Source organism: Euleptes europaea, chromosome 3, assembly GCF_029931775.1.
Source record: "Euleptes europaea isolate rEulEur1 chromosome 3, rEulEur1.hap1, whole genome shotgun sequence".
In the NCBI taxonomy this organism is placed as follows: domain Eukaryota; kingdom Metazoa; phylum Chordata; class Lepidosauria; order Squamata; family Sphaerodactylidae; genus Euleptes; species Euleptes europaea.
In genome coordinates, this window is record NC_079314.1 from 23,474,811 (window position 1) to 23,502,664 (window position 27,854).

The window sequence follows — 27,854 nt, forward strand, 5'->3', positions numbered from 1 at the left end:
AGTACCTTACACTTCTCCCTATTGAAATCCATTTTATTGTTTATGGCCCGGCTCTCCAGTCTATCAAGGTCATTCTAAACTTTGACCCTGTCCTCTGGGGTATTAACTATCCCTCCCAGCTTGGTGTCATCTGCAGATTTAATTATCATGTCCTCTATTCCATCATCCAAGTCATTTATAAAAATATTAAATAGCACCGGTCCCAGGACAGACCCCTGTGGCACCCCACTGGTCACTCCTCTCCAGGATGAAGTTGTGCCGTTAATGAGCACCCTTTGGGTTTGGTTGGTCAACCAATTACCAATCCACCTGACAGTAGCAGTGTCCAGCCCACATTTTACTAGCTTTGCTTCAAGAAGATCATGGCTGACTTTATCAAAGGCTTTACTGAAATCAAGGTATACTACATCTACAGCATTCCATCTACCATACTTGTCACTCTATCAAAAAAAAAAGATATGAGATTAGTTTGACATGACCTGTTTTTGAGAAACCCATGTTGACTGTCAGTGATCACGGCATTTCTTTCTTACAGACCGTCTGTTTAATTATCTGCTCTAGTATCTTACCTGGTATTGATGTCAAGCTGACTGGGCGATAATTGTTTGGGATTTCTTTTCCCCCCTTTTTAAAAATGGGGACCACATTTGCCCTCTTCCAGTCTGCTGGAATTTCTCCTGTTCTCCAGGAATTCTCAAAGATTATTGCCAGTGGTTCTGAGATCACTTCAGCCAGTTCTTTTAAGACCCTTGGATGCAGTTCATCCGGCCCTGGAGACTTGAATTCATTAAGAGTAGCCAGGTATTCCCTACCATCTCAGTGTCTATACTGTGCTGTAATTCCCCTACTGCATCCTCTAGGGCTCTTCTGGAGCCCCTTCTGCCCCAAGGACTGAAAGCACGTGAATATGTGTAGCAGCCAGTAGGTTGTGGTACAGGATGATAGTAATCCATCCCACAGTGGTGTCCAAAAAACGAACCTGCTGCTTAGATAAGTCAACACACAGGTTTATGCTGGGTTGAAAGTTTGACTTGAGATCACCTGGCTTCTGTATTAGGGAGAGAACACCACTGGCTGAGACTCCTAAGCCTACATAGACTAGTTCCTGGCAGGGAGATTTAAGGTCAGGCTCCCGTCATCTAAAAGTATTATCAATGGGAACAAGTTTAATCTTGGCCACCAAGATCAAGTTAATTAATGCCATCGTATTCCCTATTACTATGTATGGGTGTGAAAGCTGGACATTGAAGAAAGCTGACAGGAAGAAAGTAGATTCCTTTGAAATGTGGTGTTGGAGGAGAGTGTTACGGATACTGCAGACTGCCAAAAAACCAAATCAGTAGGTTATAGATCAAATCAAGCCTGAACTGACCCTGGAAGCTAAAATGACTAAACTGAGGCTGTCGTACTTTGGACACATTATGAGAAGACAAGAGTCACTGGAAGAGACAGTCATGCTAGGAAAAGTTGAAGGCAGCAGGAAAAGAGGAAGACCGAACAAGAGATGGATGGACTCTATAAAGGAAGCCACAGCCCTCAATTTGCCTCTATAAAGGAAGCCACGGCCCTCAGTTTGCAAGACATGAACAAGGCTATTAAAGATAAGATAAGTTTTGGAGGACATTGGTACTTAGGGTCGCCATGAGTTGGAAGTGACTTGACGGCACTTAACACACACACACACACACAAGAGTGAAACTTTGGTCAGTTACTATAATAAGGAATGAAAAACATGAAGCTGGATGGATTTTCCAGCAGTAAGTGATAGCTTCTCTTCATTCAGTTGCAAGTTCTGACTTTCAGTATTTCAAAGGCATCTGCCTTGACGTTTTCCTAATATAGTTAAATTGGTTTAAGCAACTGAAACTAAAAATTCTTAGTTCTCGACAGTCGGCAGAGCATATGATTGGCTGTCACAGATCAGCTGGTCAAACTTGCTAGTTCTACCACTTTATGTAGCCATTCTCTTTTCAAGCTGGGATTCTTTGGAAGACTTATAAGGCCGAACTAAATGGACAATAGTTAGCTAGATGGATTCTGAAAAATCTAGCAATATTCATATTCCATACAAAAAAGGGTGGAGGGGAAATCAAACTAGTGTATCTGGTGAAGGAGCTTTGACTCATAGCTTGTACCCTGGAAAATTCTGTTGGTCTTTAATATGCTGCTAGATTCAAATTTTATTTTACTACTACAGACTAGTAGTAAAATAAAATTTGAATCTAGCAGCACATTAAAAACCAACAGAATTTTCCGGGGTACTAGGTATGAGTCAAAGCTCAGACTACTACTACAGACCAAGAGTAGTGTAGAGTGGTAAGCTGCAGTACTGCAGCCAGAAGCTCTGCTCATGACCTGAGTTCGATCCCCACGGAAGTCCATTTCATGTAGTCGGCTCAAGGTTGACTCAGCCTTCCATCCTTCCAAGGTCAGTAAATTGAGTACCCAGCTTGCTGGGGGTAGAGTGTAAACGACTGGGGGAAGGCAGTGGCAAACCACCCCGTAAACATAATCTGCCTAGTAAACGTAGGGATGTGACGTCACCCCATGGGTCAGGCATGACCCTGTGCTTGCACAGGAGACTGCCTTTACCTTTTACTACAGACTAACAGAGCTACCTACCTGACACAGTGTTTGTGATTTCCCTGGAACTATGCATTTCGCTTTATAACTTTGCAACATCTCTTTCTGACTTCTTACCGATAATTCTTTTTTGACCAAACTTTTCAAAACAGCTTGATCAAAGGTTTAACCAGACCTAGGTGTGTGGCCTGGCCAGTCTGATTTATTTCCACATAATAAATCTTGACTTGCCAATTCAGGCATCCCACCAAACCACAGTTAAATCTTCCTTAACCACAGTTTGACAGGGTATCTGGACTGAGCCACTGAGTCACAGGGCTGCATATTTCTTTATTACTTACTGGAGAAAGGTTATTGGGGTAAATCTTTTAGGGGGTGTGTGTGTGTGTGTGTGTGTAAAGTGCCGTCAAGTCGCAACTGACCTACAGTAGGGGTTTCAAGGCAAGAGATTAACAGAGGTGGTTTGCCATTGCCTTCCTCTGTGTAGCAACTCTGAAATTTCTTAGTGGTCTCCCATCCAAATACTTAGCCAACCCTGCTTAGCTTCCTAGATCTGATGAGATTTAGTTTGGGCCATCCAGGTTCAGGGCTTTTGAGATATTACATATTGCCTTTTGACCCAGCAGGATCCTCAAGGTGGTTGACATCACAATAAAGTAAATTCCACTCCTCTAGAAAGCCAGTTGCTAGTTAAACCAGAATAGAATATTGCATTGTTCTCTAATTTTGTAATTCAGTTCTATTGCAATGTTGTATGTATCATACTGTGTTCGTAGCTTGTTTATTTTTAACTCTGCGATCTGCCTTGAGTCTCGGCAAGAAAGGAGGATAAATGAAATAAATTCTGCTGCTACTGTACTAAAAATAGGCCCCATAATCAGATTCATGGACCTTGACTTCTTGTGTGCTGTTTCCAGTTTGAGATGCTGACGGGGTCCCTGCCATTCCAAGGGAAGGACCGCAAGGAAACGATGATGCTCATTCTCAAGTAAGAACACTTGCCCAGCAGCCTGGCATAGTTGAATTGTGGAACTCCCTGCCCCAGGATGTGGTGATGGATTCCAACTTGGAAGGCTTTAAGAGGGGAGTGGACATGTTCATGGAGGAGAGGGCTATTCATAGCTACTAGTTAAAATGGATACTAGTCATGATGCATACCTATTCTCTCCAGGATCATAGGAGCATGCCTATTGGGTGCTGTGGAACACAGGCAGGATAATGCTGCTGCAGTCGTCTTGTTTGTGGACTTCCTAGAGGCACCTGGTTGGCCACTGTGTGAACAGACTGCTGGACTTGATGGGCCTTGGTCTGATCCAGCATGGCTTTTCTTATGTTCTTTATGTTCAGGCAACCTGGAGAGTGTGCCTTGTTTCACAGTTCCATCCTAAATAGAGTTACACCCTTCTAAATAATTGAAGTCCATGGGCTTCGAAGGGTATAACTCTGCTCAGGATAGCCCTGTCAGTTGCTGATCAGTAGCTAGATCTGCCAGAGGGCTCCTTTCTCTCTTTTTGCTTTGAAAAAAGGGCGTGGGAGGTGAAGAGCCAAAACCTCATCCAAACCTCAACACGTACATGGTTCCCCCATATTCTTATTCAGCCGGGGCAGGCAATTGGGGGAGCACAGATAGCGTGACTATGTGGAGGGTGTCGTCAGGAGTCTGCCCATTGCTGATCTGAATGATAAACTGTTCGGATCCTCTGGAGACAGGGGAAAGCTTCTTGCCCTGGAGGAAGTTGGGCACAACGGCGTTGTGGGATCCAGCCCCAGGCCTCCTGGAACATGGCTGCCAAAGAGCTTAGCATCCGAGTCAGCAGGTGGAAGAGCCTCTTGCCTCGCAGGAAGCGACTGTGCGCCAAGGAAAAGCACCACTGTTAGCAGCACGGATCAGTCAGTGACAGCCCGCTGTTCAAAGCCCCTTTACTGTTATAACAGGCCTAGTTTTGTGCTGTTTAAGTGCCACACAGCATGCTTTCCTTGGCAGGGCACTGCGACGAGGCTGGGTGCCAGGAAGATGGAAATGGCACTGTCTCTTGCTTGTGTGTGTGTGTGTCTTCCTCCCTCCCTCACAGCTGGTTGCGCAAACCTTTTTTTTTTTTTTGGCCTGCCTTTCTTCTAGAGCAAAGCTGGGCATGCCCCAGTTTCTGAGTTCCGAAGCACAGAGTCTCCTGCGAGCGCTTTTCAAGAGGAACCCAGCCAACAGGTTAGGTAAGATGCCCTGGAGTCTTTGCACCCAGGCTCCTCTAAGAGCCGCAGCACTGATAACTTTTAGCAGATGTGAAGTTGGAGGCTTTCTGCAAGGCCTCCCAGCGTGACATAGCTCTGACAAAAGTAATATTTAAAATTGGTAGCACCCAGGAAATTTTGTGTGTGTGTGTTCACGCACATGCAGAAGAACACTAGCAGTTCATGCTTTAGCATGTAGCTAAGTAAAGGTCCCTTGGCATGGCTTGAAGGGATGTTGCGTAGCTGCCTTGGTGAAGCCAAGTAGATTTGAGGTTGGCCGGTGTCTGGGTCTGGCTTACTGGCAGAGCATCTTTTTTGTGTGCAGTAGGTCCCAGCCTCAGTTCCCAGCATCCCTAGTTAAAAGAATCAGGTAGAAGATAATGTGAAAGTGCTTCACATCATTGCGAAGAGCCAGCATGGTGCAGTGGCTAAGAGTGGTGGTTTGGAGCGGTGGACTCTAATCTGGAGGACCGGGTTTGATCCCCCATGCCGCCACATGAGCGGCGGAGGCTAATCTGGTGAACTGGATTTGTTTCCCCACTCCTACACATGACGCCAGCTGGGTGACCTTGGGCTAGTCACACTCTCAGCCCCACTCACCTTGCAGGGTGTCGGTTGTGGGGAGGGGAAGGGAAGGTGATTGTAATCCGGTTTGAGTCTCCCTTAAGTGGTAGAGAAAGTCGGCATGTAAAAACCAACTCTTCTCCTTTTTCCCGTAAAGAGCCTTTGAGCGCCGGCTGCTAGTTGGCACAGGGCACTGGAGGCCTGTTGCCTTCGTGCCCTGCTTGTGAGCTTCCCAGAAACATCTGGCTGGCAGAAACGAGACTCAGCAGAACTGTGCCATGATCCATAAAGCCTAGAAGCCTTTTCATGCGTCTGTTTTTTTTTTAAATGAGAGCTAGGATTTTCCCCGTGCTGAATTCAGCAATCCTCTTCCAGAATTTGCTGTGTTTCATTTGTGTGTCTCTGCCCAGAAGACGCAGCCCCGAGCGCGCTGTTGTGTATTTACATCTGTTCTAGAATTGCATGCTTATGTTGCAGGTTCGGGTCCTGATGGCGTGGAAGAGATCAAGCGTCACCCGTTTTATTCCACCATTGACTGGAATGTGAGTAGTGGCTTTTGACTCCGCTTAGCATTTTAGCCCTGGGAGGTCTGACCGTTGATGTTGGAGGCTGGCCGCAGGACAAGCATAGCCTTGATTTCCATATCAGATAACTCGCAATTTGGGGAAATATTGATAAGAATGCAATTTATGTTTATATGCAAAAGCTTATCCAAACTTCGGCCAAGGTGATTAGGGCCCTTTTCGACACCTTGAACACGTAACTCCTTCAAGACGCAAGCATATTGATGACTTATGTAATGCAGACGGTTAAGCTATGAATGTGGATATGCAGAAAAAAGAGGAAGAGTTGGTTTTTACATGCCAGCTTTCTCTATCACTTAAGGAAGAATCAAACCGGCTTACAATCACTGTCCCTCCCCACAACCAGACACCCTGTGAGATAGGTGGGGCTGAGAAAGCTGTGACCAGCCCAAGGTCACCCAGCTGGCTTCATGTGTAGGAGTGGGGAAACAAATCCAGTTCATCAGATTAGCCTCCGCCACTCTTGTGGAGGAGTGGGGAATCAAACCTGGTTCTCCAGATCAGAGTCCACCGCTCCAAACCACTACGCCATGCCGCCTTTTTTCATATGATGCCTGTCAACTGGACTCTTTTGCAAACAGTTACTAATGACATCACAGATTTGAGTTATCAAGGGAACCTCAGTTGCTTCTCTTAGGAATTTTGAAGGATCCTGTTGGATCTAAGGACATAGAGCTGGTTACAGCTGTGACTGTAGCAAAGATGTGCCCCTGCTGCCGTAGGAAAATCAAGGAATTCACCCTCAGTAATGGATTGGTATTAAAACAAAAATCTGAACTGTGGCCCTTCTGACAAATCTGACCTAATGCAAAAGGGGAAATAAGGCAGTCCCAATCAAATACACTCGGAAAGGATTTTAGCACACTTGAAAATAAATAAATAAAGCCAACGTTATTTATCTTCTGCCTTTCTCACAGCGACACAAGGCGGATCACGCGTCATCAGTCAGTACAGTCAACAAAATGGGACATTTAGTAACCAACATGTTAAGATTTTAGACCTCTGGAACCACCAGAACGAGCTGAAGAATAGCATAAGTATTCACATGACACATTAAGCAGTATAGAAATGACACGATAGGATCCTGCTTACAATAAGCTATTCACAGCAGTATAGACCACAGTCCCTAAACCAGTTATCCAAGCCAGTTTGTTAAACCACTGTATACAGTGCAACCCTGTTAGGTAAAAGGTAAAGGTCCCCTGTGCAAGCACCGGGTCATTCCTGACCCATGGGGTGACGTCACATCGCGACGTTTACTAGGCAGACTTTGTTTTATGGGGTGGTTTTCCAGTGCCTTCTCCAGTCACCTTCCCTTTACCCCCAGCAAGCTCATTTTACCAACCTCAGAAGGATGGAAGGCTGAGTCAACCTTGAGCCGGCTACCTGAAACCAACTCCCGTCGGGATCGAACTTAGGTCTTGGACTGCAGTACTGCAGCTTACCACTCTGCGCCACAGGGCAACCCTGTTACCTACACAGAAAAGCCATCTTGAATTGTTCAGTTTTGCATAGTTTGTGGGAAACCAAGAGAGCGGGAGCCTTCCTGGACCTCCTTGGGCGGGCCATTCCACATTCTTGAGCTGCATTCAGACATAGTCGGGTATTGTAGAGAAGCCAGCGTGGTGTAGTGGTTAAGAGCAGTGGTTTGGAGCGGTGGACTCTGACCTGGAGAACCGGGTTTGACTCCCCACTCCTCCACATGAGCGGCGGAGGCTAATCTGGTGTACTGGATTTGTTTCCCCACTCCTCCACACGAAGCCAGCTGGGTGACCTTGGGCTAGTCATAGCTCTCTTTGAGCTCTCTTGGCCCCACCTACCTCACAGGGTGTCTGTTGTGGGGAGGGAAGGTAATTGTAAGCCAGTTTGATTCTTCCTTAAGTGATAAAGAAAGTTGGCATATAAAAATCAACTCTTCTTCTGTTGTGCTGTCGTTGCACTATAACAATTATTTGCAAGTGAGCCAGTTTGCCCACACTAGGAAAACCCACTTGCCAATTTTGCTGTAGCAAAGCAATGGTTCGATATCCACTGCTGTGTGGGTTCAGCCTTAGCATTTCCTCCTTGATCAAAAATGGAAGCATCTGCTGTCCCTCCTTTTCTCCGCAGAAGCTCTATCGGCGAGAACTCAAACCGCCTTTTAAGCCTGCAGTGGGCCAACAAGACGACACCTTTTATTTTGACAAAGAGTTTACTTCTCGCACACCTAAAGGTTGGTTGGTGTCTTTTTTCTTTTTCTTTTTCTTTTTTTTTGAGCCTCTGCTAATTGGCTGTAAAGGCGCTTCAGTCATGTGAGACGAGCTGAACCCCAAAGTCTTGGTATCCAGTTCGTCAAAACCCAAAGTCAACCTTTTCTTTGTTATGCGACTCTGGGTGGGACGTGCCACACAATACGGAAGGTAAAAATTAACGTTTTGAGTATCAATCGGCAGATTTTAATTCTGTCTAATAAAGGTATATTGATGAGCGTTAAAAAAAATATTTCTCTTTTCTTCCCCCCCTTCTAGATAGACAGACAGACAATTTACGGCCCTTGGCCAGATAAAACAAAATACATGGACTAAAATAGTCTTACAGACAAAGGTTTACAGTCCAAGTCTTAAATCACTTTAAAAAATAAAATAAATAACATCCAAGTTACATCTGCCATTTGGACTAAGAGACTACTCTATGGCAACAAATTTTCATTGCTGCCGTACAAAATTTTGCTACTTGAGAGGTGATTCCTTCTATTCAGGTTATCACTTTACAGTATACCTTTATATGTATATGTATTTCTGGATGTGTTCCTAACACATGTGAATGTATATATGACCACTGAAGAAGGCCACATAGGTCGAAACGCGTGTGGGTTATTCATTGGTCATTTACATTGATTGTTTTATCATCAACTATGTTGGAAAATTAGCAACTATTTTATATATTCTTTTAATTGATCAGCCTGTACATTTAAGACCCAGTGTGTTTAATTTCGCGTACACAGCATAATAAATAATATCAGTATTTTGTTATAATTTTCAGCTCAACTTTTAGGTTCTTTGTCTAGTTACGGTTGAGGTTTTTTTGTTCTTCCCTTTTTGTTAGTTCCATGCGATGCTCTTGTTCAGGAGAATGGAAATTGGGTTTGATTTGGGGTTTGGTGGCTCGGTTCTCTGCTACACTTAATGCCAAACTGGAAACTTCTCCTTGTGCTCTCCTATAGTGAAACTTCCTGTGGTGGAAATGGGTTCTGATGTAGCCTCCTCACAAAATTAATATGTCAGGAGTTCTAGATAATGGGGGAGCATTTGTTTGTTTGGACTGGAGTTTGAATGGAACTGCCCAGTGAAAGCTGTACCACATGAGGGACCCCAGTTCGTTTGTTCTTGAACACACATGAAGTTGCCTTATACTGAACCAGACCCTTGGTCCATCATAGTCAGTATTGTCTACTCAGACCGGCAGCGGCTCTCCAGGGTCTCAGGCAGGGGTCTTTCGCATCACCTACTTGCCTAGTCCCTTTAACTGGAGATGCCGGGGATTGAACCTGGGATCTTCCGCGTGCCAAGCAGATGCCCTACCACTGAGCCACAGCCCCTCTTTCTCAAATATCACTGGTCACAGGTAGAATCTAAGGGCAACTGTCCCTGTTGTCTGCTTTATCTCTTTCTTATAGAGGTGCTTTTGGGAAGGGGACTGGTTGTTTTGGTCTGACGAACGTTCTTTCTCTCCCCATTCCAGACTCCCCTGGGATCCCACCTAGCGCGGGGGCCCATCTGCTCTTCCGTGGGTTCAGTTTTGTAGCAGCTGGAATGATAGAGGATGAAAAGGCCAAATCTCCACCTGTGCCTCTGCATTCTGTGGTGCAGGTAAGAAAAGGGTGCCTCTGAAATGGTCACAAAAGTGGTAGCGCTGCCTCGAGAGCTGTGGCCGTCTCCTTCCTTTCACTGGATTAGATCCCCACGATAAGCTCTGCTAATAAACGTTCCTTATGTGAGCAGAATGTAGCATCCTTTTCTCCCAGTCCCACTAATCTTCCCAAAATGCTGCTCCTGAGGAATTCCCCAGGAACAGCATGGGGGCAAATCAGAAGTCTTCACTGGAAGGGAGGAAGTGGCATAAATCACCACCCGGCTTAGAGGAAATAATTGTCAGGATCCAACCCCTTCTTTACAAATTCTCCAAGCAGGTAAGCAGAAAAGAGTAATGAACTAGTAAGCATTCGATGCCACCTTAAAAGTGCCTTGAGCCCATGCTTTGAGCCCATTTTCTCCATAGGTGTTAGGTACCCCCTGCCCCTAATTCATAGTGAAAACAAAGTATTATTCAACAAGCACATTGTGTTAGACGGTTAGAAGTTTTTGTAGACTAGAACCAGTTTCATATATAGAAGCAGATTCTTCAGAAGTGTGGGGATGCAGGATAGGTCTCCATCAACGCTGTCAGCTATGTAAACTGGGTTATATATTCAAAGTATAGTGAAAAGTCCGTTAGCATTTACTGAAACAGGCCAATGTTCACACAAAAAAGTGTATTACAACAAACCTCTTAGTCTTGTAAGATTCTCTTGGAACTCTTTGTATGTATGTGTACAGCAGGGTGTAGAGGTTAAGAGCAGTGGTTTGGAGCAGTAGACTCTGGTCTGGAGAACCGGGCTTGATTCCCCACTCCTCCACATGAGCGGCAGAGGCTAATCTGGTGAACTGGATTTGTTTCCCCACTCCTCCACGTGAAGCCAGCTGGGTGACCTTGGGCTAGTCATAGTAAGGCTGAACCTTACTGGAGTGTTTTTGGCAGCAAGGTTAGATCAGAGGAGCATGCCCATTATATTAGGTGCTTTGGAACACAGGCAGGACAATGCTGCTGCAGTCGTGTTGTTTGTGGGCTTACAAGAGGCACCTGGTTGGCCACTGTGTGAACAGACTGCTGCACTTGATGGGCCTTGGTCTGATCCAGCATGGCCTTTCTTATGTTCTTATGTCTCTCCTTTAAAAAAAAAACAACCCTTGGTCACACAACACATTAGGAAGAACTTTCTAACAGCTAGAGCAGTTCCTCAGTGGAACAGGCTTCCTCGGTAGGTGGTAAGTGCTCCTTCCCTGGAGGTTTTTAAGCAGAGGCTAGATGGCCATCTGTCAGCCATACTGATTCTATGACCTTAGGCAGATGATTAGAGGGAGGGCATCTTGGCCATCTTCTGGGCATGGAGTAGGGGTCACTGAGGATGTGGGGGGTAGTTGTGAATTTCCTGCATTGTGCAGGGGGTTGGACTAGATGACCCTGGTGGTCCCTTCCAACTCTATGATTCTAATGGCATGATCTTTAATGAGTAAAGTTCCTATGGTAGCTTCTGTATTTTAAATATGCTGGAAAATGTTAAGGGGAGAGTGCGGCAGATTCTTCTTGGTCTTTTCTCTCTACGTTCTCCTGACTTACAGCAACTGCATGGCAAGAACCTCCAGTTCAGCGACGGTTACGTGGTGAAGGAGGCGATTGGCGTGGGCTCTTACTCTGTGTGCAAACGCTGCGTTCACAAGGCAACGAACACGGAATACGCCGTGAAGGTCAGCGGCCTTTTCTTTTTTCGTGTCCATGAACAGTGACTCCTTCTTGAAATAGCTCATGATTTCAAAATAGCATCTGCTGAGGTGGGGGAAGATTAGCATTCAGCGTTCAGGGCTTGGTGTTACATGGCTAAGATCTTCCTCAGAGTGCCAACAGCACAGCCACCGTCCCTGTTGCCCGGCAGGACCGTAGACCTGATGCAATACAGAAGCTGGAGCACCAGTCGCGAGATCCCCCAGTCAAATCTCTTCCATCCCTGGGTGGATTTGGAAGCTTCTTTCTCTCTGAGAGCCAGCGTGGCGTAATGGTTAAGAGCAGTGGTTTGGAGCCGTGGTTTGGAGCTGAGACTCTAATCTGGAGAACCGGGTTTGATTCCCCATTCCGCCACATGAAGCCAGCTGGGTGTCCTTGGGCTAGTCACAGCTCTCTCAGCCCCACCTACCTCACAGGGTGTCTGCTGTGGGGAAGGGAAGGTGATTATAAGCCGGTTTGAGTCTCCCTTAAGTGGTAGAAAAAGTCAGCATATAAAAACCAGCTCTTCTTCTGCCTCTGTTTCCATCTTCTGTATGGGGATAATAGCAGCCTACCTTGCAGGAGTATTCGAAACTGAGTGTACGAAAAGTGCTTTAGACATTCCAGTGCTATGTAAATGTGACACCTTCTCCACTGCCGTTCCTGCATTTCTGTTTACAGCCTTTGGTATCCGCTCACCAGCCTCATAGACGTCCGCTCCGACGGATCTGAGGAAGTGAACCCTGGCTCGCAGCTGCTGGTGCAGGAGTAGATTTTGTTAAACCTTTTAAGTGCCCTTGGACTTTTCTTTTTAAGTTTCTTTACAGTAAGCAATGTACTTACTTGCAGGTCATTGACAAGAGTAAGCGAGACCCTTCCGAAGAGATTGAGATACTCCTACGGTACGGGCAGCACCCGAACATCATCACTTTGAAGGATGTGAGTGTAGCCGTTTAAAGGATTCATCAGTTCAGTCCAGTTTGTGTATTTAGTCGTTTGACCAGCAGATAAACATTGTTAAAATTGATCTGTAAAGGATTACTAGACTTCACAATGCATGTGCTGGTGATGGGCGGGACCATTCTGGAGACACAGGGCCTGCCTGCTGGTGGGATAGAAGTCCCATCTGCGGTTTGCCACCAGGCCTATGAGGGCAGCCACTAGCTATTCTAAGCTATCTCTCGTACTGGCCTCCCTATCCCCCTTTTCCCTCCTCTTGTCATCTGTGGGGGCGATTCTGCCGTCCGGTCTACCGCAGCTACTGCTACTTTTAAGACCATCTTGTTTTAATTTGCTATGTTCGCTGTGTTTTAATTATCGATTTTAACGTTTTATGGTTTTTGTTGGTTTTAAAGGTTGTAACCCGCCCTGGGCCCGGTTGGACCGGGAATGAGGGCAGGTTGTAAATATGAACAAATAAATAAATAAAATTTATTGCGGTCGTTGGCCAGAAAATGTCCTATTGCATTTCTATGCTACATTTCCCAAAACCAAAATCCTTGCATTTCAAGAATTGCTAACAAAACAGATAAAATACTAACTTAAGCCAAAAAAATAAAATAGTGTAAAACTTGGAGCAGTATTACTGTATAAATTGTGAACAGCTCTGGGGGAATCAAGTCCTCACCAGGGGACTTTCCAGAAGAGAGGGATGGAATAAGACCTCTGATTTCAGTCTCGGTGACAGGGGGCCATTCTGGCAAAATGGACACATCACAAAGAGGTTTCTGACCTGATGCCTCATAGTCCAGAGTGGAAGAATTTAAATTACAATTCCTTATGCTTTCCAGCAACCCCTTTTTTGCTCTGGGCTTTTACCACACAAGCACAAAATTTGGCCACTTGTTTCGAGATGATGGGGTTTTCACCAGTTAATAACTGTTCCGAATGTTCTGTTAATTTAGCTATTATAGAATTAACAAGGTTAACCCTCAATCCACTATAATATGGGCATCGAAAAAAGACATCATCTCCACCTCACCCATAGCACATGGACAGAATCTTTCTAGATACAGGGTTTTTTATACTGAATAATAATGCGTAGACCTGCTGAGGAGTGGCTCCTTCTCTTCTTCGCAGTACCAAAGGCCGAGCAGCTTCCCTGCTACTGATTTCCTGCATAGTTACGGCCTTGATTCCCAGGTGCAAGTAGTCACGTACAGCTGTGCTCCGACTTTGTACTCTTGACGCAGCTGCGAAACTGTCCTTGCGTTGGGGCAATGCTGGAGGTGGAGGGGCAGGCAGCAGCCCCCCTAGCGTGATGCATCCCTCCACCCCTTGCCCTGCATTTTGGTCCTACTGAGTGCCCGTAGAGAAAGAGGCAACAGTCTTGTTAGTTTCAGGGACTACTCAATTGAGTCACTGTGACAGTGATAAAGTTTATTGTTTGTGGCCAAACGCCATCACAATCTATCATACAAAACATTAAAATAACATTGAAATAACTTTAAAACAGTCTGACCCCCAAGAAGCTAGTATTTAAATATGTTAAGTTCCCTGATTAAAAACAGCTTTAACTCGGATTTTCTTGGCTGCTAAAGCAAAGAGTGACACTTTGTAGGAAACATCAGGATTGGCGTCTGATAGGAGAAAGAGCAGCTTCTCTGGATCTGGAAAAAGATTTAGGCCCTTTAGAAACGCTCTGAGAAATTTAAATCTGGGCTCTGTGTAAAGAGGACAGAATAAGGTTAATGAATTAGGTCCTCTGGAGCGACTCCACAAATACATAGGCCCATGGTGTTTGGGAGTAACGTCCAGCTATCCAAGCCGTTGGCATGGTTTGAAACCGGACAGAGGTAAAAGCTACTCTGAGGTTATGGAAGGGGATACTGGCCAGGTATGAAGCTCTGACATGATCCCTTTTAAACTGTGCGTGTAGCAAGTCCGTCAGTGCATGGAACCACCATTTGCCCTTTAGTAGGAGAGCAAGAGCAGTGAATACCAGCATGTAAGCTGCTTGCGAGTCATTTCATTATAAGGAGTCTCTTTGTAAAAGTCTGCACCCCCTTCGGCAGGTGTACGATGATGGCAAGCACGTCTACCTGGTGACTGAGCTCATGAGAGGAGGGGAGCTGCTGGACAGGATCCTCAAGCAGAAGTATTTCTCGGAAAGGGAAGCCAGCTCTGTCCTGCACACGATTTGCAAGACCGTGGAGTATCTGCACTCACAAGGGGTGAGTACAGGGTGCCAAGAAACATGCCAGACTTGCAGGCCCTCCTTTTCCTTCCATTCAAAAGGTGAGGGGTTAGGGAGAGACCAGGCAATAACTTCCACTGGGGGGATGTGTGTGGGTTGTTGTTTTTGGTGCCAATTCCTCCTACTCTTGGAGACGTCTGCGGGGGCTGCAGCAAAAGGGGAAAGACAGGGAAAGTGTTGTTGGGATCCAACCCAAATGTTTGGGATGTCCCACTTCTGTGTTCAGTACAGACGTCAGGTGGTCCTAGGTGACTCCTCTTTCCTGTAAAAGCTGTTCCATGCTGATACCTTGGTCCTTGGCTTTTATGATGCCACCACACTAATTACCTGGGGAGAGAAACATACTGGCCAGTTACAGTAGGAAGATCCAATATCCAGTCATGTGATGCTGGAGGATGAAAACACTGCTGTGGAAATGTGGCTTGCTAAAATATGGGGGAAGCTGCAGAAAAGCTGGCCAGGCCACTTGGAAGAGGCCTTCTGAGTGTTACACTTTGATAGCTTCCATTCCTAAAGAAGAAGAGTTGGTTTTTATATGCCAACTTTGTCTACCACTTAAGGAAGACTCAAACTGGCTTATAATCACCTTTCCCTCCCCACAACAGACACCCTGGGAGGTAGGTGGGGCTGAGAGAGCTCTAAGAGAGCTGCGACTAGCCCAAGCTCACCCAGCTGGCTTCATATAGGAGAGGGGAAACCAACCCAGTTCACCAGATTAGCTTCTGCCGCTCCAAACCACCACTCTTAACCACTAAACCACGCTGTCTCTCAAAAGCATGCAGAAGAGATCCCTGCTCCAGAAGCAGCCAACGTGTTGGTGAAATATGTCCTCCGAGGATATACTTACCAAAATGCATAACCCTTTTAATCGCTTTTTGTGCTGCCACATACAGCTTTCTGGGTGCATCACAAGCTCAGATTTGTTAATGAACCAAACCATTTTTACCAGTATACCCTCCCAGGAACAGAGCATCTAAATAACCAATAAATGAATGGGTGATGTTGCTGGTGATTCTGAGGATAGGCCTGCCCATCCTGAGACACAGCAAAGCTAACTGCAGCCTTCTCAGGGTTCACTTAATCAGCCAGCGTTGTGTAGTGGTTAAGAGCGGTGGACTCTGATCTGGAGAACTGGGTTGGTTTCCCCACTCCTCCACATGAAGCCTGTTGGGTGACCTTGGACTAGTCACAGTTCCCTCAGAACTCTCTCAGCCCCACCTTCCTCACAAGGTGTTTGTTGTGAGGAAGAGAAGGGAAGGTGATTGTATGCTGCTTTGAGATGCCTTCAAGATAGAGAAAAGCAGGCTATAAAAAATAACTCTTCTCCTCCTTCTTGGCATTGCTGGGTTCCTTGTGTGTAAAGTGACGACAAGTCACAGCCGATTTATGGCAACCCAGAAGGGCTTTCAAGGCAAGAGACTAACAGAGGTGGTTTGCCATTGCCTTCCTCTTCTTAACAACACTGGTTTTCCTTGGTGGTCACCCATCTAGGTACTAAAGAGGGCCAACCCTACTTAGCTTCTGAGATCTGACAAGATCAGGCTAGCCTGGGCCAATCCAGGTCAGGGTTTGGGTTCATTGGGACCAATTGAATAGTTGGTAATATGTGATTGGTGCACTGCATTCATTTCGGTGAGGAGCGAGCATGCCATAGAATGATGGGTTTGTGTGTGTGTGTGTAAAGTGCCGTCAAATTGCAGCCGACTTATGGTAACCTAGTAGGGGTTTCAAGGCAAAAGACCAAAGAGGTGGTTTGCCTTCCTCTGCATAACAACCCTGGGGATGCTTGGAGGTTGCCCATCCGGGTACTAAAGAGGGCCGACCCTGCTTAGCTTCTGAGATATGATGAGATCAGGCTAGCCTGGGCCATCCAGGTCAGGGGCTGGGTTCCTTGGGACCTATTTAATAATTGTTACTGCGTGGCCTGTGCACTGCATTAATTTAGGTGAGGAGCAAGCATGCCATAGAATGATGAGTTTGTGTGTGTGTGTGTAAAGTGCTGTCAAATCACAGTTGACTTATGGTGACCCAGTAGGGTTCTCAGGGCAAAAGACTAACAGAGGTGGTTTGTCTTAGGGGAGGGGCAGTTGGTAAAGCATCCAGAAGGTCCCAGGTTCAATCCCTGGCATCTCCAGTTAAAGGAACCAGGCAAGTAGGTGATGTGAAAGACCTCCACCTGAGACCCTGGAGAGCTGCTGCCGGTCTGAGTAGACAATACTGATTTTGATGGACCAAGGGTCTGATGCAGTAGAAGGCAGCTTCATGTGTTCATGTGTCTTCCTCTGCATAACAACTCTGGTGTTCCTTGGAGGTTGCCCATCCAAATACTAACCAGGGACAACCCTGCTTAGCTTCTGAGATCTGATGAGATCAGGCTAGCCTGGGCCAATCCAGGTCAGGGCGATGAGTTCTTACTGTACTGCAAAGGTAACTCAATGTTTGCATTACGCTGAAAGGTAAGCATGATGATCCATGTTTCCACAGGTGGTCCACAGAGACTTGAAGCCTAGCAACATCCTCTACGTAGACGAGTCTGGCAACCCAGAGTGTATCCGCATTTGCGACTTTGGCTTTGCCAAACAGCTGAGGGCAGACAACGGGCTTCTCATGACTCCTTGCTACACGGCCAACTTTGTAGCTCCAGAGGTAGGTGGCCATTGGACCCAGCCCAGCCCCTTTGTGTATGCATTGCTGCATTTCCATAGAGTGTGAAGCTTTTACTGCTTTTGCCCATTTAGAGGGATTACATTTGTGTGGATGCAGACAAGCGCATTTCCAGCAGAGCTTGTCATTGTGGCTCCGTCAGTGAGACTTTGTGTGTTCTAAAACTTCTCCGTTTTACAAATTAAAAAATGCCATTTTGAGTGATTTGGTTCAAAGAAAGATGGGAGAAAAAAATGTGCAAAGAACCAGAGGTTACAAGGCATTTAACTAATAACTTGTAGCTACTCCAAAATTTTACAAAACAGTAGTAACAACAACGGTTCAAATAAATTGCAAAACATGTATTACTGTATATAAATAATGAGCAAACGCAAAAAGCAAAAGTGTTGATAATATAACACAGAATCGTGTGGCTCGGTGTTAAATTAGAGCCGGAACCATCTGAGGCCAAAACTGGGTGGAGCAAAATATGTACATGTACCTATGAAGTGAATTGTTCCGTAAGGTAGTTTCAGAAGGCAGTCATGTTGGTCTGCAATAGAAGAGCTAAATTTGAGTCCAGTAGTACCTTGGAGACCAATAAGATTTTCAGGGTATAAGCTTTTGAGAGTTACACTCCCTTCATTAGAATCATAGATTCATAGAATCATAGAGTTGGAAAGGACCACCAGGGTCATCTAGTCCAACCCTCTGCACAATGCAGGAAATTCACAACTACCTCCCTCACACACACCCAGTGACCCCCTACTCCATGCCCAGAAGATGGCCAATATGCCCTCCCTCTCATTAACTGCCTAAGATTATAGAATCAGCATTGCTGACAGATGGCCATCTAGCCTCTGCTTAAAAACCTTCAGAGAAGGAGCACTTGGATACTAGTCATGCTGCATACCTATTCTCTCTAGTATCAGAGGAGCATGCCTATTATTTTGGGTGCGGTGGAACACAGGCAGGATGGTGCTGCTGCACTCGTCTTGTTTGTGGCTTCCTAAAGGCACCTGGTTGGCCACTGTGTGAACAGACTGCTAGACTTGATAGGCCTTGGTCTGATCCAGCAGGGCCTTTCTTATGTTCACTTACCACCTCTCGAGGAAGTCAGTTCCACTGAGGAACCGCTCTAACTGTTAGAAAAATCTTCCTGATGTCTAGACGGAAACTCTTTTGATTTAATTTCAACCCGTTGGTTCTGGTCCGACCTTCTGGGGCAACAGAAAACAACTCAGCACCATCCTCTATATGACAGCCCTTCAAGTACTTGAAGATGGTTATCATGTCCCCCTCTCAGTCTTCTCCTCTTCAGGCTAAACATACCCAGCTCCTTCAACCTTTCCTCAGAGGACTTGGTCTCCAGACCCTCACCATCTTTGTTGGCCTCCTCTGGACAAGTTCCAGCTTGTCTACATCCTTCTTACATTAGATACATCAGGTATCTGATGAATGAGCTTTGACTCTGAAAAGCATATACCCTGTAAAGCTTGTTGGTCTCTGTAGTGCTACTGGACCCGAATCTTGCTGTTCCCTAAGATGACATTACTGGGGGGACACAGCTCAGCTTAACTGAAGTTAGAGGGGGTGCAGGTGTGAGATGGCACAGGGAAAGAGTATAAGCTTTCATGAGCCAGAACACACATCACCAGATGCATGTACATCCATAGCAGAAATACTGAGCAGCAATATTTCGGCTATGGATGTCCACTTCATACGTCTGTGAAATGATCTCTGACTGACAGAAGCTTATGCTGGAATCAGTTGTTGTGAGTCTGCCTGTCTTGTCTTGGTACAAATTGTGAAAAAGCAGCTGGAACAAAATGCATGTAATCCCTTTAATTAGGACCAACCAAATTAGCACAAAACATGGTGCAATTTTTTGGCCCAGCAGTATTCTTCATTGTGTTGGATGTTACAAAAAATTTTAAAGGTAGAGGAGTTAGAAAACAGATTTTTTGGGGGGGGCCATGGTTTGACAATCTGATCTTACGAGTATCCTCTGAGAGACATGCAAGCGAAAAGCTTAATTATTTTGCTGGTGTTGGCCTTTATAAGAGTCAAGGCAGCAGGGAAGCCAACACACTAAACTAGGGGTGTCAAACAAAATTGTTATGAGGGCTGGTTATGACATAAATGCCACATGGTCAGGCCGGGCCAGGCCTCGTCAGCCCAGATCGAGAGTGGGGGCGTGGCTGCCTCGGCTGGCCAGATAAGAGTTCTCAAGGGGCCGGATTCTCAACCTCCAGGTACTATCTGGAGATCTCCTGCTATTACAACTGATCTCCAGCCAATAGAGATCAGCTCACCTAGAGAAAATAGCAACTTTGGCAATTAGACTCTATGGCATTGAAGTCCCTCCCCAAACCCCGTCCTCCTGAGGCTCCGTCCCAAAAATCTCCAGATATTTCCCAACCCAGAGCTGGCAACCCTAGGCCGGATCCAGCCCGCGGGACTTATGTTTGACCCCCCTGCACTAAACCCTTTTCCACATCTGGATTAAATGTTATCCTACTTTTCACAGTGATGGTACTGATGTCTCTCTCTCTCACACACACACACCTTTTTTCCTTTTTTTAATGTAGGTTTTGAAACGTCAAGGTTATGATGAGGCCTGTGATATTTGGAGCTTAGGAATCCTCCTCTACACAATGCTGGCAGGGTAAGAACTGCATCCTTTTTTGTCGCATAAAGCAGTTGTTAATGGGCTGTAAATGCTCATAAGAAAGGCCCTGCTGGATCAGACCAAGGCCCATCAAGTCCAGTAGTCTGTTCACACAGTGGCCAACCAGGTGCCTCTAGGAAGCCCACAAACAATACAACTGCAGCAGCATTATCCTGCCTGTGTTTCATACCACCTAATATAATAGGCATGCTCCTCTGATACTGGAGAGAACAGGTATGCATCATGACGAGTATCCATTTTGACTAGTAGCCATGAATTCTTCATGAACATGTCCACTCCCCTTTTAAAGCCTTCCAGGTTGGCAGCCATCACCACATCCTGGAGCAGGGAGTTCCACAACTGAACTATTCGTTGTGTGAAGAAATACGTCCTTTTATCTGTTTTGAATCTCTCACCCTCCAGCTTCAGCAGATGACCCTGCGTTCTGGTATTATGAGAGAGAGAGAAAAGCTTCTCCCTGTCCACTCTCTCAATACCATGCATAATTTTATAGCCCTCTATCATGTCTCCCCTTAACCGCCTTCTTTCCAATCTAAACAGCCCTAAGCTTTTTAACCGCTCCTCATAGGGCAGCTGCTCTAGGTCCCTGATCATTTTGGTTGCACTTTTCTGCACCTTCTCAAGCTCTGCAATATCCTTTTTTTGCTCCCCTGCTACACATATAGTACAAGTAGTTGCTTAATCTAGCAATGCTTTAAAAAAAAAAAGTTTGATTCTTTCACCCTTGATGGGAGATGTGCTGGGTCCCTTGGGTAGACTGTCCCGTAACTGGCCTTGCCACTGGATGGCAGCATAGTTCTCCAAGCAGCAGAGGAGACTTTTCCCCCTTCCAGGTGGAGGTTGGCTCATATACTGTCGTTGCTTGGGGAACAGCAGTGTTTGAAGGAAGAATGTGGGGCCTCCTGATGCAGGGAACCATCTTAGGAAGCAGGAGCCGAGGCGGTGAGCAATAGTGGGTTCTTGAGATACTTTAGCAAGGCCTTGCTGGATGCCACAGATTTCTGGTTGGCGTAGCTTTGGGTATCAGGTACTGACTAATTAAGGTTGCCACCTCCGGGTTGGGAAATACCTGCAGATTTTTTTTGGGGGGTAAGCCTGGGAAAGGCAGGATTTGGGGATGGGAGGGACTTCAATGGGGTATAATGCCATAGAGTCCCCCTTCCAAAGCAGCCGTTTTCTCCAGGTGAACTGATCTCTGTCTCCTGGAGAGTCAGTGTGGTGTGAAGTAAGTGGGGCTGAGAGAGCTCTAAGAGAGCTGTGACTAGCCCAAGGTCACCCAGCTGGCTTCATGTGTAGGAGTGGGGAAACAAATCCAGTTCACCAGATTAGCCTCTGCCGCTCATGTGGAGGAGTGGGGATTCAAACCCGGTTCTCCAGATCAGAGTCCACCGCTCTTAACCACTACACCACGCTGGCTCTCCACTGGACTAGGGATACCAGATCTCCCAGCCTCCCTCTTCATTGCCCGGTGCGCCATTAAGGGGCAGTGGGGGGAGGGAAATGCCAGAAAGCCGGCATTGTGCTAACAGCACAACAGCACTTCCAGCAAACACCCGGAAATGATACGCTACCTATTTGACACTCTAGGGGTCGGACAAAGGTGTATGCTTTACAGTAGTTTTGTCTGAATCCTAGAGCGTCATGTCAGCAGTACTTACAGGTATTTGCCAGAAGTGATGTTGTACAATTAACACATCATTCTCTTCCCCCCCCCATTGCTGCCCCCCCTCCCACTGGTTCTGGCAACCTTAAATAGGACCCCCTGACATACTGCATGGTGATAATTGTTATGAATTACCGAACTGTCAAGTGAAGGGTCTGGGTGCTACTCGAGAGTCCCAGCTTTTTTATGTGTAAAAAAAGTAAGGCGTTCAATAGGTCTCTTCAGCCCCACTAGGAGGAGACAGAAGTGTCCCCGGTTCCTTCTCTGTGGGTTCCTCCTTCCCTCTTACCTGTGCTTTCCCTCCCTCCTGTCCCTCTGGTTGTCTTTTACTGCACATGAACACACATGAACACATGAAGCTGCCTTATACTGCATCCGACCCTTGGTCCATCAAAGTCAGTATTATCTGCTCAGACCAGCAGCAGCTCTCCGGCGGAGGTCTTTCACATCACCTACTTACCTGGTCCCTTTAATTGGAGATGCTGGGGATTGAACCTGGGACCATCTTCATGCCAAGCAGATGTTCTATCACTGAGCCACAGCCCCTCTTGCTATTCTGGTTTTTCTCCTCTTCTTCTTTGCAGGTACACTCCCTTTGCTAACGGGCCCAATGACACTCCGGAGGAGATCCTCACTCGGATAGGCGGGGGGAAGTTTTCCCTCAAAGGAGGAAACTGGGACACTGTTTCTGACACAGCTAAGGTAAGGTGTAGTAACGGAATGCTCTATGTATGTTGCTGTCAAGATCTTTGGTCGGATGAGCTTGAAATAAAAGGAAAGGAAAGGTAACGGAATGCTCGGCTTAGGAGCCAAACTGCTTATTTCAACTTTGGTCTATGGGAATTGGCAAGGAGAGCTTGATGCATCCTTCATCTTCCAAAGGCGAGAGCCTTAACTGTGTGGGGCAGTTGCCTGTGTTTGCCTTCGTTGCATCTGGATCTCTTCCTCTCCTTCTGTGCAGATTCAAATTCAAATTTATTAATACAGTCAACTGAACAATCACATGCCAACACATCAAGGTTTCCAGACTCAACAGTTTTGCACCACAGAATCGCAGACTGCCCATACATATAAAGGTGTAAGATCAGTAAAAACAACCCCTGGTTAACAATATCATCTTAAAATTGATGAAATTGTAAAATATGCTAACAATCATTCTCTAATAAAGTCCTGTGTATTTTAATGGCAACAGCGCAGAACTTGGCAGTTTGGAGTGTAAGCTGAGGGTCTTCTCCTAATAGGAGTTCCTTTGCCAAAAGCTCAACTGACTCTTCAGGGAATTTACCAAGTAGGGGGCAGTTCTGTGCAGATTTCTTTAGTGTCTTTTAGTCTTTAGCACTGAGCTTGGCTTCCTGAGGAAGCTTGCTTTTTTATTTTTCCTACTTTCACAGCCTCATGGCTATAAAGATGGCCAAGTGTTGTTTGCAGGGCTGTGGAGCCTGGGCCCAGAATGGCTTCTGCTTCTCCTCTTCCTCTCTATAAGCCCTCCTGCCCTTGTTCTCCGCATTTCACCCACCTCCAAAATCAAATTCTGTACATCATCAACATGTTACGTATTTTTCCCCACACACATGTTTTATGCAAGCTAGGCTTGTCTAAATGGGTTTGCCTTTTAGGCTGATTACAGAATTTTGTAAGAACTTGGATTTTGATTTGGTATAGAATAGAAGCAGTCTTCTGATAGAAAAAAACCCTCTTTTAGTTAAAGATGGGAAGAAGAAACTGGCTTTCTCACAAGTAGTAGGGACAGTGAGAATGCTTGACAAAGCATTGGTTCAAAATGCAACAGGTTAATTTTGCATAATATTTCTTCTAGCAGATTAATTCAGCTTCCTGATTTCTTCATATGAATCTTTTACTGCTTGCCAGGTTGTCCAAAACCAGTTGGAGATGCTCAGGGAAAAGGCGGGAAGATAAACATTTTAAATAAATAGTAGTTATTCTTTTAAATATTGGGTGGCTTTTGGGAGGGGAAAAACAGAGTACATGCCACAGGAAGGCCACTTGGGGGACAGGGAAGAATCTTTCCTGGGGACTGCTAATAATTTCTGTGGACTTCCAACATCAGACCTGGTATTTGTGATGGTGCAGAAAGAAACTATAAATCAGTTGGAAGGGGGGAGGGAGAGATTAAGGACAAACAAGATTTCCTAAGCACAGGCAAAGTACCCTTTAAAAGTTGCAGAGTTAATCTCTGGGTGGAGGGGGAGAGAAAAGGTGAATTCATGGTACAATTGCCCAGTGAATTCAGATTCTACAGTCTTGTCAAAGACACCAGGTGGCATCCAACTACAGACAGCAACCAGGGTTAAATTTGGGAGCTGGGCTCAAACAGATGAGCCAAGCAGCTGGATTTAGTACACTCTTGGCCACCAATGTGCAGAAGGGCCATTACAGCTGCTGTGTTCTCTGGTTTACTGCAGGACCTGGTATCCAAGATGCTCCACGTTGACCCTCAGCAGCGCTTGACTGCCAAGCAAGTTCTCCAGCACTCGTGGATAACCCAGAAGGACAGGTTGCCCCAGAGCCAGCTGAGTCACCAGGATGTACAACTTGTAAAGGTGCACACTTTGGGGGTGGGAAAGGGAGCTGCTACCCCCATCCTCCGGTATCTGCTATATTGGCTACTGAAAGATCTGCTCCCTCAGCTCCTCCTCCTAATTGCTCAGCAAGGAACTCGTTCAGCAAGAGTCTTTCCCAAAAGCATACTACAGAATAGCAAGATGTTATTTCGTTGGTGCATGTAACTGTCCTAGTTTCCTTTGGATAAAAGGAAGAGAAGGGAGCCAAATTATATCCTGCTTTTGGGTAGCAGAAATCTCTTAAGTGTAACCTTTCAGGTTTGTCTCCCAGACAATAGTTTTGAATATAGTCTAGCTATCTCAAAGCACTCAAAGGATCAAGTGTGACTCCTTGGGCAGGGAATCTCAGAGGGGTGAAGGGTGCCACCTCAAAGACCACCTGAGATCTTGTCATCCAGCAGGAGTCCAGCGGCAGCTTAAAGTCTGGGAAACTTTATCCGAGCATCAGCTTTCATTAGTCCGAGCATCATGCTTCTGATGAAGTGAGTTCTAACACATGAAAGCCTATACTGGAACAAATTTTGTTCGTCTTTAAGGTGCCACTGGGCTGTTTGATTTTGTTGCAATAAACTGACACCCCTTCCCCACCAGAATTATCACCCATAATCATGAATGATCATAGAATCATAGATTTGGAAGGGACCAGCAGGGCCATCTAGTCCAACACCCTGCACAATGCAGGAAATTCACAACTACCTCCCCCCCACACACCCCAGTGACCCCTACTCCATGCCCAGAAGATGGCCAAGATGCCCTCCCTCTCATGAACTGGCTAAGGTCACACAATCAGCATTGCTGACAGATGGCCATCTAACCTCTGCTTAAAAACCTCCAGGGGAGGAGAGCTTACCATCTCCTGAGGAACCGCTCTTTTGATTTCAACACGTTGGTTCTGGTCCAACCTCAGTAGAGCTGCCTCTTGATCTCAGGGTATGTTGAGGGAGTCATGAGGGATTGCATTCTTTTAGGTAACTTGGGCCCAAATCATTTATGCCTTTGAAGGTTACTACCATATATACTCGGGTATAAGCCGACCCGAGTATAAGCCGAGGTGCCTAATTTCACCCCAAAAATGGGGAAAAATTAGGCACCCACGTATAAGCCGAGGGGGAAATGCACCCCCCCCCCCGCAGGCTTACCTGACCGGGCTCCAGGCGCGCAGGCAGACGGTGGCGGTGGCCCCCTCCCTGCGCGCAGGAGGCCCCACAGGGTCAGCTGGCAAGCGGGAGGACCGGCCCGGGGGAGGTGGGGGGGAAGAAACTGCCACTGCCCAGCAGAAGGCGGGGTGGGGTGGGGTGGAGGGTGAAGAAACCGCCGCCGCCGCACAAAAGGTGCGATCGCGCAAAGGCGCAATCAGGTGGGGTGAGGTGGGAGGGAAGAAGCCACCGCCGCGCAGAAGGCGCGATCGGGTGGGGTGGGGGGGAGAAGGCGGGACAGCCCGCCCATCAGCTGGCCAGCAGGAGCGCGCTGGGAGAGGGCCCGGAAGGCGAATTACCGTATTGACCCGAGTATAAGCCGAGGTGAGTTTTTTAAGCCAAAAATCATGGCTAAAAAAACTCGGCTTATACTCGAGTATATACAGTATTTCAAGTTGAGACCAGATTCTTAATAGGTTAAACTGAAAGACCTTTTGGCCAGCGGCTGCATTCTGGACTACCTGAAGTTCTTGGGCAACCTTCCACAGTACTCCAATAGCCAGACTAAAAGCTCCCAAATCGTGGGTTGGATCTTACCAACTTACCTTCCTTCAGCTGGTGAAGGAAGGAGACGGAGGCTACTTCTGCAGTTGACAAATAGGGGATTGTAGGACCCATGTGGCCAAAAATCATATAGAACAGGGTCTGCAGTGCAGAGGAAAGAGATGGTAGGATTCAACCCCTCCTTTCTTGGGCAAGGGGACAGCTGGTGTAGAAAATGCTGCCATCAGACCCTCTTCAGGTGCTCCACTGCCTCATTGAGAGGAGGTCAGTCAACTCTGGCTCCCTGGGAGCATACTTGAACAATTGCAAATATCCATAAAACACTCATTAGTTATATTCATGTGTTACACATTATAAAGTAATGTGTGAAAGGGCCCTTACCATACCTGCATTCTTCTGCACCAACTTACGGACTGTGGCTCAGTGTCAGAGCATCTGTTTTGCATATAGAAGGTTTCAGGTTCAGTCCCGGTGTCTCCAGTGAAAAGGATTAGCTAGTCAAATCGGATCAAGTTTATTGTATGAGGCCATAGGCCGTTACAATCTAAAACAGCATAACAACAAATTAAAATATACAAAACCAGAATCATTAAAAGAATGCGGAAATTAAAATATGCCCATTCGGCTCTATCCAGCTTTACCACCTTTCGTGATTTGCTTCACCCTGGTTTTCAAACAGTGCCATTTTTCGGGAAATATAAGGGTCCATATCTGATAACAAATAGATTAATCTGTCAGCATCAGATGATAATTGTGACGCTGAAAGAATGTTTGCCAGAAACTTGTTCCAGGGCTCAGTATATAAAGGAGAGTCCAGAACATAATGAGGGAGATCTTCTACTGAACCACCACATATACATATGTTTTGAGCCAGAGGTTGTATTAGCTAGTCAGTGATATGGAAGTCCTCTGCCTGAGAACCTACAGAACTGCTACCAACCAGATAAGAGTGACCTTGGTAGGCCAATGATCTGACTTGGTATCAGGCAGCTCCATGTGTTCATTGCTTCTGGGTATTTGTCGGGGCTGTCTTGCATGTACACGTATGCGACTTGAGCAATGTCTCATGGCTCTTCTCTCTCTCCCTCCCCCACACCCAGGGTGCTATGGCTGCCACGTACTCTGCGTTGAACAACTCCAAGCCAAGCCCCCAGCTGAAGCCCATTGAATCGTCCTTCCTAGCACAAAGGAGGGTGAAGAAGCTCCCGTCTACCACACTGTAATGAGGGATGCCCCTAGCCTGCCCATTCTCTCAACGCTGCACAAGCTTCCTTGGACATCCCAGGGGAGCCAGAACCAGAACCCCCAAGAGAAGTCCTGTTTTGAGGCACTTCCTCAGATGCACATCAAGGCCCCGGTGCCTTCAGGCAGACTAACTCTTGCTTTCCTCATGGACCTCACTCTTCTTCTTTTTTTCAGTGTACAGTGAAGACTCTTTGTTAAGGAGTTCGTATATGTGTATATGAGAATCGGAATACGCAACAATCTGTGTTTTTGGCGACACTGATACAGCAGATCTTCCCCGGCCTGCTATGGGCCAGACCTTTAGACAAGCAGATGCCTCTTTAGAGCCAAATCTGGTACAGCGGGGGCAACTCATTTGCCTCCCCGCCCCTTACCACGGTCAGTCCAACTGAAGCTTTCAAGATCCTCTTTGTTTGTACAGGCTCCCTCCCCCCAACCCAAATCATGTATAGGTTTTTTAAGGGACAAGTTTCTCAAACTTCCTCCTCTTCCAAACTATGTGGCTCATTTCTGAGAGTATCTTGAATGTCCCTGTTCTGTCATCTTCCCCTCCTGCCTCCCCAACCATCTTTGAACATCACTCTCACGGACACCCACCTGCAGATCCGGGATCGCTTCTC

At 46.4% G+C, this 27,854-nt stretch overlaps 1 protein-coding gene across 1 annotated transcript in view; it reads left to right on the forward strand.

Annotated features, from left to right (window-relative positions):
- RPS6KA1 (ribosomal protein S6 kinase A1) overlaps positions 1–27,235 on the forward strand; it is a 95,812-nt gene extending 68,577 nt beyond the window's left edge. The window contains exons 11-23 of the mRNA XM_056845789.1: positions 3,501–3,571; positions 4,703–4,791; positions 5,851–5,915; positions 8,067–8,169; positions 9,678–9,805; positions 11,375–11,500; positions 12,363–12,452; positions 14,528–14,686; positions 17,194–17,355; positions 19,944–20,020; positions 22,292–22,409; positions 24,131–24,268; positions 27,090–27,235. Of these exons, the coding sequence (XP_056701767.1) occupies positions 3,501–3,571; positions 4,703–4,791; positions 5,851–5,915; positions 8,067–8,169; positions 9,678–9,805; positions 11,375–11,500; positions 12,363–12,452; positions 14,528–14,686; positions 17,194–17,355; positions 19,944–20,020; positions 22,292–22,409; positions 24,131–24,268; positions 27,090–27,212 (1,449 nt within the window). The 3' untranslated portion in view covers positions 27,213–27,235. The remainder of the gene's footprint in view (positions 1–3,500; positions 3,572–4,702; positions 4,792–5,850; positions 5,916–8,066; positions 8,170–9,677; positions 9,806–11,374; positions 11,501–12,362; positions 12,453–14,527; positions 14,687–17,193; positions 17,356–19,943; positions 20,021–22,291; positions 22,410–24,130; positions 24,269–27,089) is intronic.
- Positions 27,236–27,854: the final 619 nt, after the last annotated feature.